Genomic DNA, 17,944 nt, shown 5'->3' on the forward strand with positions numbered 1-17,944 from the left:
CTCCAAGGTCCACGCGGACCCGCTGGCAGGATGCCGGGTTCATCACTCACTCTGGTTCACGGGGAGGACCTGCCAGACCGTCCCGCCGCGACGGTCCCATTTCGCGTTCCCACCAGCCGGGCGTGCAGATTCGCTGTCTCTGCATCTTCACCAGTATTCACTGCTACCCTCTTCTGTAGTCACCCACGTTGTGACGTCCCAGTTCACTGTAGTTCTGCCGGAGCCCCTGATGACCAGTGACGAACGTCTTTTCACGCACTCGTTGGCCGTCATCTCAGCAGGGGAACCTTTTCCCTCAGCTCACCTCCTCAACTGCCATAGCTTTCATAACGGAGTTGTGACATTTCTTTGTGCGTTCCGGGTGCTTCTTGTGAGACAGGTTTCCAGATATCTTTTCCATCCTCTAGTCTGGCCACATGCTCGATGGTATTGTGTGCAGTGCAGATTTTTTAATTTTGATGGAGTCCAGCTTATTTCCTGCTTTGTTTCTTGTGCTTTGGTGATCAGATCTGTGTGAACTGTGGCCCAATCCAAGGTCATGGAGATTTATTCCTGTGTAGTCTAAATTTTATACTTTCAGATTTAAGTCCATGGAGTCCATTTTTGTGGTGTGGTTTTTTTGGTGTGTAAACCCAGCCTTGTTCTTCCAGACAAGGACATCTAGTTGTCCCAGCACCAGCTGTAAAGACCATTCTATCCCCGGTTGACTTTCTGGACTCGCCTGTCAAGAATCCATGGACTGTGGGTTTGTGTGTATCTGGACTCCGTCTGTTCCGTTGGTCTCTAATGCCTTTCCTCACACCCGTATCACAGAGTCTTGATTGCTGTGGCTTTGTAAGTTTTGAAATTGGGAAGTGTGAATCTCTAGCTTTCTTCTTCTTCTTTGAGATTGTTTACCTATTCTGGGTTCCCTGCAATTTCGTATGAATTTTAGGATCAACTGGTCAGTTTCTGTCATGGGGGGAGGGGCAGCCGGCTTGAGTCTCGATAGCCTTGACTTGGGGAGACAGTGTGGAGGGGACCGCCATCTTGACGGTGTTAGCTCCCAGTTCCCGAACACAACAGTCTTTCCACTTAATTAGCAATTCTTTTTTCAGTGATATTTTATTTTATAGCTTCAGTGTTCAAGTTATATACTACTTAAGCTAAACTTGTGCCTAAATATTTTATTGCTTTTGATGCTCACAAGGGTAATTGCTTTCCTAATTTTTGGAACGTCCATAATGCAAGGAAGTACATTTCGCTTTGTGTGTTGATCTCGTGTCTTAAAACCCGCGGAAATCATTTATCCTTAGGGTGGATTCCCCTCGCAGCACCTCGGATCCCGCTGTCAGCAGAGCCGCTGGTTGTCTTTGCTTAAAGCCTTTCCTATCCGGATGTCGTTTTGCTGTTGCTCTTGTCCTGGTGTAACTGCTTTGACTAGAACCACCAGGAGAGTGTTAAACAGAGGGGACAAAGCCAGACATTTCTGCTTCGCCGGTGGCCTCAGGGGAAGGCAACTCATCTCTGGACCATGAAGCGTGGTATCCGCTGTGGTTTTCATGGCTGCCGCCTACCAGAGTGGAGGCGTCTCTTTCTGTTCATTTTCTGAATGTTTTTATAATGAAAGCATGTCAGATTCAGTCCGTTGCTGCGTCTGCTTTTATCGCGATGTCCCGCAGCCATAGCCCTTCATTTGGGGTTTCCAGTCAGCCTTGCCTTCCGCAGGTAAATCCCACCAGGGTGTTGGGATCTACCGGTGTCTAATTCTTGTGACGTGCCGCTGGATTCAGTTTGCTGCTATGTTCCTAATTTGTCATTGTGTTTGTTGGGGATTTCTCCATCTGTGTTCATAAGGGACATTGTCCTAAATGCTTTCGTGTGGCACTTTGTGTCACTTCTGTACAGTTTTACATTTTCGGTGGCTGGATAGGACTTTTCTGATCTGGAAAAAATACATGTTTGAAGAACTAATAATGCAAACCGCTCTAAAACCTTTTCATATTCTTGATCTTAGGCTCAGATGAAGGACTACCAGCGTGAATTAGAAGAAGCGCGTGCGTCCCGGGATGAAATTTTTGCTCAGTCCAAGGAGAGTGAAAAGAAACTTAAGAGTCTAGAAGCCGAAGTCCTTCAGCTGCAGGAGGTCTGTTTACTCAGCCTTTTGTTCAGTATTCACCCCTGAAATCTCTCCAAGGTCAAAGTGGTGTGCTGCTGCCGGGGTAGCCAGCCTAAGTTCATGACCATGTCTAGTAAGGCATTGGCCCACCCCCGACCTCAGCGCAGCAAGCAGGCCAGTCACACTCCCCTGGGGCTCGTGGGTCCAGTCCCCCAGCTGGCCGGAGGCCGAGGGGCAGTTAGTAATTCTCCAGGCGACTTTCCAGGCTTCATTTCCTACGTCAGAAAAAGTCATAGATTCCGGTATTGCTAAGCGTGAGGGTCATTTAACCCAACTGTGCTAAGGCTGCCTAGTCTTCCACAGGAGCAAGCAGGGGACACCTCCCAGGGAACGAGTAGGTCTCATTGAGCTCCTTGGGGAATCCGCTTGTGGGCAATGCTTCCAGTCCCTCTAGTGAGTTCTCAGGAGCAGGGACTGACGAAGGGTCTGGGGTTCCGTCCCTGGTGGGCATGCCCGCACACACACACGGTAACCGTGTCACTACCTGTACGGAGACCTGACTATGCACTCAGTGTGTCCCCGTTTCTGCATACATGATTAGAGTTTCTTCCAACCCCAAAAGATAGCAGCAACCTCAACTGGTAACGCTGTTACCAGTTAAAAAGAAAAAAAGAAACCCCCACATACCACCCCCTAGAAAGGCGGGCTTCAGTGGTGGCGAAGGCCGCCGTAGGTGTGGGGTCAGGCTGGCCGGAGGGGAAAGGGACGCCCTCGGCGTCGGTGCGGCGGAGGACTGGGGGCTGGGAAATGCCGAGTGGACCCTGAGCTGCCTCTGAGGGGCCGTTCCTGCTGCTGAGCTTCTCTGATCTCCGTTTTACTGATTTCTTTTGCTCTGGTCTTTATTTCCTATGGATATTTTTCCTGACTTTTTGAGTTGCACACTCACTGATTTTTCATACATTTCTCTTGTCTGATTCTGCTTCTAGAAAACCAAATTCCCCTCAAAGTTCTGTGTTCGCTGGGTCCTGCAAAATCTGGGCTCACGTTGCCATTTAAATTCTAATTTTTCTTTAAAAGATGGATTTATTCTCGAGAGCATGCCAGAGTGGGGAGGGGCAGAGGGGGAGAATCGTGATTAGCCGACTCCCCGCCGAGCCCGACCCAGGGCTCCGTCTCCGGACCCCGAGATCACAAGCTATGGTGAAACCGGGAGTTGCTGCTCAACCAACTGAGCCCCCGCCCGGGCCCCCTGGTTCTTAGTTTTTCTCATCTCAGTGATGATTTTCTTTTTTATTACATGAATAATTAGAAGTGTGGTTTAAGTTTCCAAATGTGTGATTCTTGGTTTTCCATGGGGGGGGGGGGGGGGTCCTTGTTTTTTGCCCTTGATTTTGGTCTTGCTGCGTCTTGGCTAGGGCTGCTGGGCCAGGCATGGGCAGTCTTCCAGAACGTTCCAGGTGTGCTTAAAAGAACGTGCACGTGGTTCTGAGGGACGCAGCTGTTCAAGACCTGTGTGGTGCATCATGCAACCGACGGGGCTCGGACCAAAGGTGTTGGGGCTCCAGGATCCGGGCCCCAGGGCACAACCCACGTGCACACCTGCTGCCCAGCTCCCTCCCAGCCTTGTCAGAAAGTGTGTGTTTCAGGCCCTCAGACAAGGGCCCATGGCATTAGGGAGAAGAGGGCCTGCCCTGCCCTACCCTTCCGCTCTTTTTCCTCCCCTCACACCACTTTTGTTCTTCGGCTTCTAGGCCCCAGGCTCCTCCCCTTTCTCCCATGGGTCCCCCAGCCTGTGTGTAGCGCACCCAGCCGGCGGACAGGAAGGGCCCTGGCTGGGCCCAGGACACAGGGGCAGCAGAGGCTGGTGCTGCTGGAGCTGACACTGACCCGGTGCTTGTGAACTGGAGGTCCTTGGGTCTGGCCCAGAGCATTCTGCCAGCTACCCTTGCAGCGGGGCTCGCCGTGTCCCATGTGTGAGGGCTGTGTGTGCTCGAACCCAGGCATCACCTGCCTCCTGTGTGCTAATAACCTGAGAGGCGCACACACGTGCCAGGCGCACGGGCAGACAACTTTGTAGCAGCCCTATTCCACCAGCAGCGTGGAGCCGGCTGGGCCGGGAGGAGTTAGAACCTGGGGTTTCTGTCAACCAGCCTTAGGATTTGGCAGCTCCCCTCCTCCACACCTTGAGGACAGCAGCACGACTGTCCTCTCCATCTTTACCCATGTGGGGTAAGAAATGCACCTGAGCTGCTTCCTGCAGCAAGTCCTCCTTCCAAAGAAATGTACGGAAGAGCTGCAATGAGGCAGTTCTTCTGCAGAGAAGTGGCCGGCCCGGCGCTGTCCCTTGCCCTGCCCTGGTCTGCCAGGAGCCGCCCGCGCGGCCACAGGGCCTGGATGGCTGTGCTCCCTGTCCCTTTGAGGAAGAGCCCTGCTTCCCGCCCAAGCCCAAGCACTCTTCCTCCCTGCCTCTCCCCCACACCCCACCGGACAGCGCACCCCAGCTGCCAAGCACCCTGGGGCCTGGATGCTCCCGGGTCTCCAGCTTGTCTGTGGGACAGCAGGGCAGTCCGGTGTCACCGCGGGGGAAATGGTTAATGGCATGCAACCTCCCACAGGAACTGGCCTCGTCCGAGCGAGCGCGCCGCCATGCAGAGCAGGAGCGAGATGAGCTGGCGGACGAGATCGCCAACAGCGCCTCTGGCAAGTGAGTCTCCCGGAGGCAGGTGGCCAGCTGGGCTAGAGACCAACAGCAGTGCCCCCACTGCCCTGGTCCTCTCAGGCACCTGTGGCCCACTCCCCCTTGGGGCCCACCCATCCCCAGGGAAGGCCGCAACGTCCAGCATCTGGCAAGCAGGGGCTGATCTGCTCCTGTTCTGAGTCTGGGAAGGTGAGCGCAAACCGCCGGGCCTCCAACCTGCCTCACCCCCCTTCGGCTGCACTATGCAGCCTGTGCCACCCCACCGCGTCGGTCACTCCCACACTCGGTGTGGAGGAGCGTCTGAAAGCTCCAATTTCCGCAGGCTGCAGGCCACCTTGCCATGCGAGTCCTCACTTCTGGATCAAGCAGATCTCTTAAGACCTGCTCTTCTCTGAGCACGTTTTTCAGGAAGCCCTTTTTCCCAGTTACGGTGCTTTATGCGCCTTGTGGCAGGTCCTGGTGCGCACCGGGCATCTGACCGCAGTGCGCTGGCAAACCCACGCCGTCCAAGCTAGGGCACGCGCGGTCGTCTCGCCCTTCCAGAAGGGAACCCCGGCTGCCGTCTGTGCTGCCAGTGGGCAGGGGCACAGCGATCCGGCAAGGCCTGGGGAGAGATGGGGGGACAAGGGCAGCAAGTGTGAAGTGTGGCGGGGTGGACTTGCTGGCGGACTGGGGGACGGCAGCCAGACAAAGCCGGCAGAGGAGGACATGGCCGGGTGGGGAGCTGCCCCCTGGCCCGCGTGTCCCGGGGCCGTGCAGCCCCGAGCTGAGCCGGCACCTCCCCTCCCCTCCCCGGCCTGGCCAGGTCTGCGCTGCTGGATGAGAAGCGGCGTCTGGAGGCACGGATCGCGCAGCTGGAGGAGGAGCTGGAAGAGGAGCAGAGCAACATGGAGCTGCTCAACGACCGCTTCCGCAAGACCACGCTGCAGGTGGCCGTGCTATCACTGGGAGGGGCCGCGCTGCCCCTTGGGCTGAGCCACTGAACCCGGCTCTCCCCTCCACTCCAGGTTGACACACTCAACGCAGAGCTGGCGGCCGAGCGCAGCGCTGCACAGAAGAGTGACAACGCGCGCCAACAGCTGGAGCGGCAGAACAAGGAGCTGAAGGCCAAGCTGCAGGAGCTGGAGGGCGCCGTCAAGTCCAAGTTCAAGGCCACCATCTCCGCCCTGGAGGCCAAGATCGGGCAGCTGGAGGAGCAGCTCGAGCAGGAAGCCAAGTAAGAGGGGTTTGCTGCCACTGACCCCAGCGGACCACGTCTCTGCTGCAGGCCGGGGCCAGGCTGGGGCCGGGCTAGGCCCGCCCCACAAGAGCTCCAGGCCACGGAAGGCAAGGACCGCGCACGCATGACCTGAGCGGGACAGGGAGATGCTATGAGCCCCGGGGATGGCTGGGCTCGCCTGTTGCCCCTTCCCAGACTCAAGTGTCCTCTCGTCCCCACGATTTCCCAGGTGCCATAGTTGATGTTGCCGGCATCCCATGAAATGCTAGTTTGTTGTCAGAGAACAAGTGTGGTTTGACAAAAGCTCTCCTTCTCCCATAGCAGAGGGCAGCCCAGCATCTTCTCTCGTGCGGGAGGCAGCAGGCCGGGCACTGGGGGACTGCGCATGATGCAGACGCAGCTCTCCGTATCCCAGACCGCCCGGGCCAGCGCGCGCCTCTGCCCTCGGAGCCTGGACTCCGAGCGCGGCCTCCTCCCAGACACGGCCTCCCCGAACCTCCGGCTCATCAGCCTCCGCTGCACTCAAAGCGAAGGGCTTGTTCGCATTCGTTGTAGTTAGCATGACTTGCTCTTCTCAGGGAAGAACTCCTTCGATGCCCGTTTTTGCATAACATTTATGAAGGAACAAAAGGACATTTTATGTTCTTAACGAGGCTCAGCACCCCGTCCGCCAGCAGGGCGACATGCTTGGCTCTAACTGAAGGGGGAGTGTGGGATTTCTGTTTGTCTGTTTCACCAGTAACTGTAATAGCCCCCAGCATCTTGGTGGGCAGTCAGTAAATTTTACATCAAAAACAGTCACTCATTCATAAATTAGGTCTTGGTTTTGTTTTCCCAGCTAAAAAGTTAGGCAATCAAAGTAACCAGCTGAGGTTTTTGTCTTCAAAAAATCTGAACTCAATATATATGGAAAGTGGTTTAAAAAAAATTTTTTTAACTTATTTGACAGAGCCAGCACGAGCTGGGCAGGGAGGGGCAGGAGGAGAAGCAGGCCTCCCGCAGAGTAGGGAGCCCAGTGTGGGGCTCGATCCCAGGACCCCAAGATCATGACCTGAGCAGCCAGTTAACCGACTGAGCCACCCAGTATCCCTGGGGCAGGTAGCTCTGATCAGAAGATCGCCAGCGTGCTCACCATCTGTGAGGAGGAAATGATGAATGTACTTTTCCTGTCTGTCAGCATCAGACGACGGATAATCCATATTTTAGTCACAAGGGAGAAGCTTCTGGGCCGTGTTAATTCTATGACTCTGGTCAGGTCCTGAGAGGCACTCGAGCACGTTGTCCTCTTCCGGAGAAAAAGGTCTTACAAAATCCTGTCCGCCGCGTTCCACGATCATTCCTAGAGTTGCACAAACTCATGCACGGGTTGTTTCAACAGGGAACGAGCAGCTGCCAACAAACTAGTCCGTCGTACCGAAAAGAAGCTGAAAGAGATCTTCATGCAGGTTGAAGACGAACGTCGACACGCGGACCAGTATAAGGAACAGGTAAGGGGCGCAGCCCAAGCGGGGCGACCACGCCTCCTGCCCCAGAAATGCTTTGCTTAGCAAGGACATTGGGGCAGGAGGAGCCCAGGGCAACCACTGGAGCAGCAAGAGTAAGAAAATGCTACCTGAGATGTTCTCTCTCATATTCCTGGGGCGCATGAGACACTGGGGTGCTGGGGACACAGAGGTCACTTAGACGCGCGCCCACTCTCCCAACCCTCACCCGCAGGACCAAGCGCCCCCAACGGTGGTTCTGGGTGGCTGTGAGCCGGACCCACAAGGCGCTGGCTGGCCAGTGTCCACTCTTTGAATCAAAGCGTCACATCCAAACCAGCCATGCTGAGTGGGGGCACAAAACCAACCGTACCAGCTCCTGGGGCTGGAGACGGTCCCCGTCGTCGGCTCTCCTGTTTCTGCAGGAACAGCCGTTCCTTTTCGTGCTCCCTGGGTCACTCGGGAAGGTGCTGAAGGTGTCGTTACTCCTACAGAAAACTCGGGTGAAAACAGAATTTGACCATTCGGTGTCCTTTAGCAGAGTTGGCTTTGTAGACACGGGCTTCGTGAGAGGGGTAGGGTGACTGACGGGCCACCGCGCAGGCGGGCGGGCGGGCGTGCACACACACAGGTACATGTGCACATGCGTGCGCTCGCTCATGTGGCCATCAGGGCCCCGAGCCATGCTACACTGGGGACGCAGCCGTGCTGAAACTGAGTCGGCCGGACTGGCGTTGACGGGCTCGGTGCCATCCCCCAGATGGAGAAGGCCACCGCCAGGATGAAACAGCTCAAGCGGCAGCTGGAGGAGGCTGAGGAGGAGGCCACACGTGCCAACGCATCTCGGCGCAAGCTCCAGCGGGAACTGGACGATGCCACGGAGGCCAACGAGGGCCTGAGCCGCGAGGTCAGCACACTCAAGAACCGGCTGAGGTGAGCGACCCAGGGCTGCCGGCACAAGGCCGCAGGGCCTCAGAGGTTGTGCCCAGAGCTGCAAGCACAGCTGTGCGCGGGGGCTCAGCGTTTGGTCCAGAGGGAGCGTCCCATTCGGGCAGCGGCAGTTGCTCTGCACTCGCGCGTTCGGGGTTTTGGCCGTGGTCGTCCTCCAGCAGGACGGAGGAGGGACGCTCGCTCCCTGCTGGACCTCCCTGGTGTGGAGGCACCGGCCGCCCAGAACAGTGCCCTCCACCCTCCGCCCGCCCCTGCCTGCCCACGGGATGTGGCTGGTGCCAGGGAGAGGCCGAGTGGGTGGGGGCGATAGCTACGCTCCCTCCCGCAGAGCAGGTCAGCTGGGGCGTGGGGGACAGCGGCCCAGGGACCACGCCACGTATGCCCGCTCCTTGTTCAGTGCGCTATGCACTTTGTTCCGTTTACGAAGTGTGTTACAAGTCCACGTTCCACGTTCCACGGCCCAGCCACCGGCCCATAAGGACTTGCTGCCCCTTGGGCACAGGGAACCTGGCCTCCACCCGCTGCCCTGCCTGTTCCTACGGCAACGGCCGCGGCTGCACCAGGCCTGCCTAGGGGGGCTGGAGAATGGGCAAAGTGCAGAGGCTTCCAAATCACGTCCGCCTCCGCCCCCAGCCACCCGCAGAAAGGGTGCAAGGGTGCGGTCCTCAGCGGCTGGAGAGCTGGAGAGCCGCGCGTGTTCCCGGCCTCACCTCTGCGCGTCCTCCCCTTTCTCCCCAGGCGAGGCGGCCCCATCAGCTTCTCATCCAGCCGATCAGGCCGGCGCCAGCTGCACATCGAGGGGGCCTCCCTGGAGCTGTCGGACGACGACACGGAGAGCAAGACCAGCGACGTCAACGAGACACAGCCGCCCCAGTCCGAGTAGAGCCCGGGAGGCCTAGGAGGCGATACAGTGGGACACGCATGAGCCCCCGAGCCCACCTGCCAGGGGCCGCCCCCACGCCTGGGACTCCTTCCTGGAAGATCAACCGTGTCTTAAGGCTTCCGGCCGACCCTACTGTATCCCACGTCACATCTGAGTACAACCGCGCCCCTTTTCTATATACACACCCGAGACACGCGCCCGTTAAACAGAGTCTCCTCATTGCATCTGTTTTCCATATAGTCCTCGCGAGACCATTTCGAACTCACGGTGAGAAGAGAACCATTTGTCAGACCAGTCGCCGGTGGCGGGGGTCCCAGGGCCGCCGTGTGGCGGCCGCCCGTCGCTCTGCATGCTCTCTCTACAGACAGGTAACTCCGTTCCGTGTCCGTGTGGCCCCCGACGACTCAGCCACATCGAGTCTCCTAGAACATTGTGGAACCTGAACTGCACTTGTGACCCCATCTTTCCTCCGAGAACGAGCAGCACGACCTAGTGCGCAAACTGTGAAAGGGGCTATGGCAAGATGAGGAAGGGGGGCGGACACGGGGGAGGCCACATCCATTTGGGATCCCCCGCCCCTCTCCCTTGAGCTGGTGGCATCCCCGCGTCTCTCCCTGTGAACTCTCCTTGGCCGGGGCCGGTCCGTGGGCCCACTGGCTCAGCAGACGCTCGCGGCGGTCTGCAGGGGGCCCTCCCTCGCCAGCCAGGCTCGCATGCTGACCTTGCAAACCAGCCACTGCTTTGAGCCCAAAATGGAAATCTCGGTTTTGTGTCCCAGATTTATTCCAAGTTTGTGCGGGAGGCTCACAGAGCCTCCCCAACCGACGCCATCTGCCTGAATGTTGACATGCCAGTGGATGTGAATCCTTGTTCCTTTCTCCTCCCGTCCCCCCCGGACAGTGTTACAGTGACCATCTAGCATTCTGGTTTTGGTTGATAGTTAAGCAAACTGACATTACAGAAAGTGCCTTAGACACTACAGTACTAAGACAATGTTAAACCTATGATTTGCCTCTGTAACAATTTAACATATAAGTTCTGACTGTGCTTCGTATCATGTACCTCTCCAGTCAAAGTGGTATTAGAGACATTCAGCGACAGCGAATCAGTGTTAATTCTAAATCCTTGATCCTCTGCGACGTGCTTGAAAACACAAACCTTTTGGGTTAAAAGCTTTAACATCTGTTAGGAAGAAATGTCACGTGGGTTTGGAATCTTTGCTTTTCCCCTTGATGAACTGTACTGGCTGTTACCACCAGACACCTGACTGCAAATATCTTTTTTCTTGTATTCCCATATTTCTAGACAATGATTTTTGTAAGACAATAAATTTATTCATTATAGATATTCACGCCTGCTCTGTTTACTGGGAGGAGAAAGCACCCGTTGACAGTAAACACACCTCAATAAACACGAAGTCACGTCAACATGGAATCTGTCTTCTCACCTTCTGTTCTCCGTGTCCCGCCTGTGGCCTGTCTGAGGCTGGGGGGAGGGGGGGGCCCAGACCGGAAACGCGGCCAGCCAGGCCCGCGGTTTCAGGAGGGCGCTGTGCTCCCAGGAACCGGCGGATGACGGGGTAGCCCTCGGCGGCCCTGGCTCTGCGTCCTGCTTGCACGCTGGCCTCTGCGTGCACGTGCGGGGAGGGAAAGGGCCGCTGGGGCTGGAGACCCAAACGCTAGTGGCCAACGGAGCGGGTCAGGGAGGCAGGATGGAGCCTCCCTCCGGGAGGGCTCTGCTCACCAGCCAGCTCAGCTCGGAACGGTCCTAGAGGGTTTTGGTTTATCCTTCGCTCTCGGGCAGGACGCACTTCGAAGATGCTGTCGGGAGGGTTCAGGGAGCTCCAACGGCAGCCTCTCTAGTGTCGGCCAGTTTGGACAGGCTGGAATGAAATGCCAGGAGAATGCGCGATCCCGCAGACGGCGCGGATTCATATATATATACATACTCCACGATACTCTCGGGCCAGGGCGGTTCTGCTTGGCCAAGCAAAATGGGCAGAAGTGCCAGTCACGTTTCATGTGTCCGTACCCTGGCATTCAGCAGAGAACTCAGAGGAGCTTCTCAAAAAAGAATTCTTCCCCGTTGGCTGGTTTCACTGGCGTTAACATCCACACAGTCTCCCCACAGCCCAGCGATCCCAGGCCAGCCTCATCGGAAGAAACCTAAGCTACGTGGGCTGGTTGCAGTTCTGATGCCACAAAGACCCTCAGAAGTAAGCTTCCTCCACTCAACAAACCACTGCTTCATCGTCCAAGGAAAAGGCGGTTCCTAAAACCTCTGCCGGGCACGGACAGCCCTAGGAAGAGGGTTCATGGATGCTGGGTTCTCAGTGCATCAGCGACTCCGAGGAGCAGGCCGGCTTCTGCCCAGCAGCACTCTGGTTCCTCATCAGGAAGGGCTCCAGCCAGACACAGGCAAGCCCTGTCCTCTGCAGAGACCCAGTGGACACGCGGTGAGGCTCTGCTAGGGCTGTCCCTCCGCGGCCCACACCAAACCGCCCGCCCCTGCCCAGAGGTGTTTGTCTGATGCAGACATCCCGGGGATGATACTCATTTGCTCTAGTGGGGTAACACACATTCCTAGGAGGGCTAGAAGCGTCTTACTTCTGAAGCCCGGCCATCAGAAACACTAGAGCCCTGTCACCAGTCGTCCCCATCCCTGGAAACGCCCCCTGGCTCTGGGTCTCTCCTGTCGTGCCTTCGTCCTGAAGCTGGTGTTGGCGGGACACAGGTGTCTGGGTCAAGACCGGAGAAGGAAAGTACTCATGGGTGTCCCACTCCAGGAAACACCACACCCTGTCCCAGTAGAACCTGACCACCTCCCTAAACCAAAAGCCATGCTGGAATAGACCATGGGATGGGGGCCTTTAGGAACGCACAGAAGCAGACGTATCTCTGAGAGTTCCAGGCAGGGCTGAGACTGGAGGAGAGTCCCTACACACACAGGCTTTCTTGTCACTCTGGGAGGGACAACGCCACACCGAGCACCTTCCCATGTTTCTGGGATGCTGTGTCCTGCACCGGCTCCGAGGACCAGGCGGGTGCTCCGCTTCCAGGGGCAGCCGGCTGCCATCTGGGAAACTAGCCAATCGTGCAACGTGTCCCCGTGCTGCTTATTGGAAATCAAACTCTCAGTAAGGGTGTACTGACAGGACAATGCCAGCGTTTGAGGCCAACATTAACATCCGCAAAAAGTGGGACCACGTCCTTCTACCCTTGCTGAAACTAGAAATTCGTATCTGATCCGTCACGCCAGTGACGTCTGTTTTCTCAAAGGAGCCTAATGGCTCTGCCCCTGCCAAGTGACATCACGGAACCACACGCAATGATGTCCTGGGACGGCACCAGACTAGGACACACCAGGTCTGAGGGAAACCGCCCAGCACAGCACAACCTCCCTCGACGTACCGCCCCGGTTCTAAGATGCCCATGTTCATGCAGGTGTAAAATCTCACGCGTCCCCCAGTCGCCATCAGCAGGAGGCAACAGTGACATGACGTGAGTGTCATTGCCAGACTCCTCCCGGCAAGGTCAAGAGCCCAACATGAGATCCTACAGAATGGGTCTCAGCAGCTTAGAAGCAGCTTCTGGAACCAACAGCGGGAGCCGCTTTTCAGAAGTTCTCCGGCCCTAAGCACTCACCATGGCACAGAAGACAGTTTGGGAAAACACGGACAACTCTGGGTCAAGACCGGCCAGAGCGTCGAATCATGGTGCCAAGTCGTACGAATCTCTCTTAACATTTTATTTATTTTTGGAGTGCGATATGGAAATCTGTCTAAAGTCTAAAAAAACGTCTCACGAGAAGCGTTCCGTAGTTCTGAGGGGCACGTTTTTCTTAATGGTTCGCAAAAGACAGGCATGTCTTGGAAGTGCTGGGTCTGAGTCTCTGAAATCCGGCCCTCACTGGGCCGGTACAGGACGGAGCCCGGGGGGACCCAGCTTTTAACTTCCTCAAGGGTGACCGCCGGTCATCCCGCAGCTCGGAGAGCCCCTGCTCTATCCTACTGGCTCGAACCTCCGAGCCTCTCAGCCCAGGTTTGGGCCAACTGGGACAATGAAAAAAAATTGGTTTCATTACTTCCATGTTAAACAGTGAATTTGGGAAAAAAAATTAATTTGGGCAACTTTATAGAAAAATTTAGAGAACCCACAAACTATCTGCATCTTAACTGTTTTTAACAAAGGTGCTCACCTGTGCCCACCATCTCCCCCCGACTGCTCCCATTCGCCTGTGGTAGTGTGTCCACGCCACAGTGGCTTGGCAGCAAAGTCATCCCACCGCTCCGCGGCCGTGAGACCCTTTCGTTCCTTTCTCGAGATTATTTCATTTGCCTTATTACCATGGGTTCTTCTACCCAAAGGAGAAAGAGAAGAGTTTTCAAAGCTTATCGCACTGTCATGCTGAGCAGACTCCGAGAATCATCTAGTGACACCAGGAACGTAAAAGTGTACCTATTCCCCTAAATTCTAGATGATATTGCAACTTGCTGATTTTTTTTCCCTGGCTAAAGCAATCATTATTTTTTGCAAATAAACAACAGTGCTTAAGCCCACCATCTTCTTACAGGGCGCAGTGGGGCTCTGGGCTCATCCAGACCTCTGTCACCTGACTGTTAATCCAAGCACGTGCCCGGGGGCCACTACTGCCCAGGCCTGCCACCTGCAGATCATGACCCAGGCAGGATGGGGCCAGCAAACCCGTCTCTTAGAAAACATCCGCTATACAAGCAAGTTACATCTCAGTTCAATCTGCGTCTGGTTTCCCTCGGGGAAGGCTTCAGGGCTGAAAGGAAACCCCAATTTAACTCCTGTGGGCACAGACAGACAGACGGATGAAGGGTGAGACAGATGCACCATTTCACCAAGGAAGTCACTATGTTCCCATTCACTCAAGAGGACTGTTCTTCCTTAAAATTAGAGAAGGGCTATGATATGCTCACAGAGCACATCTGTAATAGTCACGGACCAGTTTTCAGAAAAGATGCTCCAAGTCATAGCAAAGTGATTTACAAAGATGCCTCCTCGGCTGGCCCCCATTTTTAGGACAGACCCCAGGAACACACCTCCGTCTGGACAGTGAGGCTAGCACCCGCCGTCGGCTCCCAACTCCCAGGCAGATGCACACGGGAGAGCTGCCAGGAAGGAAGCCGCAATGAGGAAAAAGCCTGAGATCTTCCTGGACCTGTTCCCGTCACTGGCCTGGCAGGACAGATGTGGCCTCGGGCCGCCCCCCGGGAAGCCCACCGCTGTGCCCTGGACACCCCGCCCTTCCGGGAAGACGCCAGTTTCCACGTGGCTCTCAGGAGAGGCTAAGGGCGCCCTGGGGACAGCTGAGAGCAGCAGAGTCAAGGCCGGTGAGACAGAGGTGGACGAAGCCTGTCCCTCCTGCTACAGAGAGACAGCCCTGCCCCAGGCCCCGTAGCCCGTCGTTTCTAAGGGTCGCAAAGCAGCTCATCCACTGAGGCAGGAAACAGAACCCAGGCCAGCGAGGCCTCAGGTTTGGAGAAGTGGAGCATAATTCAGGAAACGAACCTGAGCTGGTGTCCGATCCTGGCTCGTCCGTTCGCTGGGGGAGCTCAGGCCACCTTAAACTCTGGGCCCACCTTCCCTCCCGTAAACTGGGGTGAGTGGGCTCTTCCTGCTCCCAGGCCTCCCGAGTCCCGTCCTCCCATGAGACTTGACATTCCACCTCAGCTTCTGCTCCTGAGCCGAGGGGCACGATTTCTGGCTACTCTGGGCTGAAAGGAAGTAGAGCGCTGGCTCCTACCCTCCTGCGGGAAGATTCCAGAGCAGGGAGGGGGTAAGGGCAGGGGGGGGTGAAGATGGGGGCAAGGGGGGAGGGGGGATGGGGGGCGGGGGGCGAGGTGGAAACACTTGGAGGCAACGGGCAGTCCTTCGGCTCCTGCAAGAGTACCCCCTCCACCAGGAGAGAGCACAGCGGGGACCCCACTGAGGGACAGGCGCGTTCCTGGAGGTTTCCATGAGCGCCAGGCTAACCTGGGCACTGAGCAGCCCGGCGGGGAACACGTGCACCAAGGCAGGAGGCTGCACCTGCAAACAGCCTGCGGTGACTTTCATGCCGGGTGGCCCAGGGCCCTATGTGAGCAAGTAGAAAGCAGTGACTTGCACTGCAGGATCCCAAATGCTGAAGATGAGGCCAGGAAGTAGCCAGCTTCCTCGGGGGCTCATAACAGGCTAGGGCCTGCTGCAGCTACAGAAGACCCCCCCAAACCTGTGAGGTCTCCCCAGCAAGGAGCCCGGGAATACAGCACACCGCCGCCCTCGCATGGACCTGGCCCGCGGTGTCCTGGGCCCAAAGAGGCAGCGACAGCTGGTGAACCACACACGGGCTCCCGCAGCCATGGCCCCGGCCCGGCCCGGCCATCGGCTGACACACGCGTCCACGAGCCAATCGCAGCAGCGCTCAGTGGGGGAGCAACTGAGGAGTTGTTGGGGGCCAGGGCCGAGCAGTCAGGCCCAGAACTGCTGCGTCAACGGCAGCAGCTCTGCTTCCACGACAGAGCCGAGGCTCAGACACAGAGAGGTCTCCGGGCCAAATCTGATTCACTTTTCATTTACTTCTACTTTTAAAACGACAGACCACACTCTTCAGAAGCGGGGTGTGGAATCTGATGCACCCATACACGCCCCCAGTGTAGCCGCTCCTGCATCCAGTCACTCTGTGCCTTTGCAACCGCACACCCGGCACCTTCCCGCACTTGCCAACACCAACCTGAGGGAGGACAGAAGCCCAGACCCAAGGGACGGCCTGTCCTGACACACAGACACGCATGGGGAAAGGCAGCACAGCCAGGCGCCCGGATCCATGACCTAGAACACAGCCCCCCTCCACGGCCGAGCCCCTCCTCCCCACCCGCCCCACAGGGCCCTCCTGGGCATCACAGCTACGGGCAGAAACCAGCCCCAGGGATCTGGCTGAGAACGCCTGTTTTGGCCGTGAGACGCCTCCTCACGAGGCCGCCAGGCTTTTTCTTGCCCCTGCTCATGGCCACCAAGCGCCCACTCCTCCGGTGCGGGAGCACAGACACCGGAACCCGGCTCAGGAATTCCGCATCTTCCGCAGGCAGGCAGGAACCCAAGAAAGCAACCTCCATCCTTTGTTTTCTGTGAAATTTATTGTTTCCACATTAAAAGATTTTTTTGAGGGGAAGTATTTTCTTGTTTTCTCTTTTAACCACATGATGATCCTATACAGCCGCCCAAGTCGGACAGCGTCAGTCGTTAACATGCCATATGAATTCTGAATAAATAAAAGCTACAAAGCCCAGGTTATATACAAATACCTCGGGCGGTAATGTTTACAAACCTATGTACAGTAACACAAATGTAAACAGTAATGCAGCATGAGAGGAACCAAAGGACGCACAGAACCACCACGGCGGCCGGTCTGCCTCGACTCAGGCGCGCGACCCTTCCTAACACGACCGCGCAGGCCCTCAGAGGACAAAACAAAACGCTCTGAAAGATGTCACTTAACTCAAGAACCAGAAAGCTAGCCAGGAGGTTGCCCCCGCCCTCACCCAGAGCCACGCAGAGGAGGAGACGGCGCGGAGGACCCACACTGTGGGCACCCCGGCCCAGAGGCTCCTGCTCCCTGCGGATCAGACGGGCGTCTCGCTCTCCAGGAGGCAAGTCTATGGAATGGTAACTGCTAAAGTAAAATCAGAAGGTGCAGAAAATGTTCCTGAATTCAGTGACCTTCCTGACTCTGTTCCAGCAACAGGCCAAACTGTGGGGAATGGGGCTGGGGGATACATGATCGTGAGCACTGAAGATGCCTGAGCGGGAGCTCAGGAGGAGGGCACATGTTGACCTGATCTGGGGGAGAACTTCTAGAAGGTCTGCCATGTCTTAAACACAACTAAATCCTATCGGTACAACAGGGTGGGAGCTATGAGGCAGGTGTGACGAATGGGTACTTCTGCATCCAGTGACCAAGGAATACACGTACGTATCACCTTGTGACCCACAAAAGTGCAATCATGTGAAACCAACGGCACCACGGCGAGAAGAGAAAATAGCCAGCATTGATAGCGCGCAGAGTCCTGGGGCTGGGCGGGGCCCGGCAGCCACCACCGCATGCAGCCTGCCCTCTGCCGGCCACGGGGAGGCGGTCGCAGGGGCCCAAGCTGGGCCCAGGCACCGAGGAGTGAGGCGTGGGTGTCCTGGGCTGCTGGAGGAGGGCAGGAGCCCCCACCTGGAGGCCGGGCACTCACACACTGAGAGGCAGCATACCCGGTGCTGAAGACGGGCGCGAGGAGCCCAGACCAGGAGGCGGCGGCGCTGGGTCAAAGCCGTTTACTGCCCTGTGGGGGTGACCAGAGCAGAGAGGGGAAGGGAGGGGAGAAAAGAGAGAAAGAGAGAGACGGTCATTTAAAATCACTCGACACACAAGAAATGTACCTGCTCTCTATAATCAGCCCTCTTCCTGCCCAGGGTGGAATCACGGCAGCCCTGGGAACAGTGGCGACTGGAAGGCATCAGCAAGTCAGAGACTTCAGAATCAGAGGATGGAGAGCAAGGCGCTCGCGTGCTTCTTCCTCAACGACTCCGTCCTGCCGGCCGCCGCCACCACAGCCCTGACTTGC

The 17,944-nt window shown here is 56.8% G+C and overlaps 2 protein-coding genes across 10 annotated transcripts in view; one reads left to right on the forward strand and one right to left on the reverse strand.

The window, feature by feature from the left end:
- Positions 1-10,677, forward strand: part of MYH10 (myosin heavy chain 10) — a 118,115-nt gene extending 107,438 nt beyond the window's left edge. For all 6 annotated transcript variants that reach the window (XM_059380380.1, XM_059380379.1, XM_059380383.1 and 3 more), the window contains 7 exons: positions 1,997-2,125; positions 4,714-4,802; positions 5,602-5,725; positions 5,804-6,012; positions 7,394-7,502; positions 8,257-8,429; positions 9,186-10,677. In XM_059380380.1, coding sequence (XP_059236363.1) covers positions 1,997-2,125; positions 4,714-4,802; positions 5,602-5,725; positions 5,804-6,012; positions 7,394-7,502; positions 8,257-8,429; positions 9,186-9,330 — 978 coding nt within the window. In that variant the 3' untranslated portion in view covers positions 9,331-10,677. The remainder of the gene's footprint in view (positions 1-1,996; positions 2,126-4,713; positions 4,803-5,601; positions 5,726-5,803; positions 6,013-7,393; positions 7,503-8,256; positions 8,430-9,185) is intronic.
- Positions 10,678-10,757: 80 nt separating this feature from the next.
- The window catches only part of NDEL1 (nudE neurodevelopment protein 1 like 1), a 51,175-nt gene continuing 43,988 nt past the window's right edge, over positions 10,758-17,944 (reverse strand). For 2 of the 4 annotated variants that reach the window (XM_059380386.1, XM_059380385.1), the window contains exon 9: positions 16,450-17,662. In XM_059380386.1, coding sequence (XP_059236369.1) covers positions 17,569-17,662 — 94 coding nt within the window. In that variant the 3' untranslated portion in view covers positions 16,450-17,568. Of the gene's footprint in view, positions 11,213-16,449; positions 17,663-17,944 lie in introns of those variants that run through there. The other 2 variants (XM_059380387.1, XM_059380388.1) reach the window with 2 other exon arrangements.

The sequence above is a fragment of the Mustela nigripes genome, chromosome 16 (assembly GCF_022355385.1).
Source record: "Mustela nigripes isolate SB6536 chromosome 16, MUSNIG.SB6536, whole genome shotgun sequence".
Classification (NCBI taxonomy): Eukaryota; Metazoa; Chordata; class Mammalia; order Carnivora; family Mustelidae; genus Mustela; species Mustela nigripes.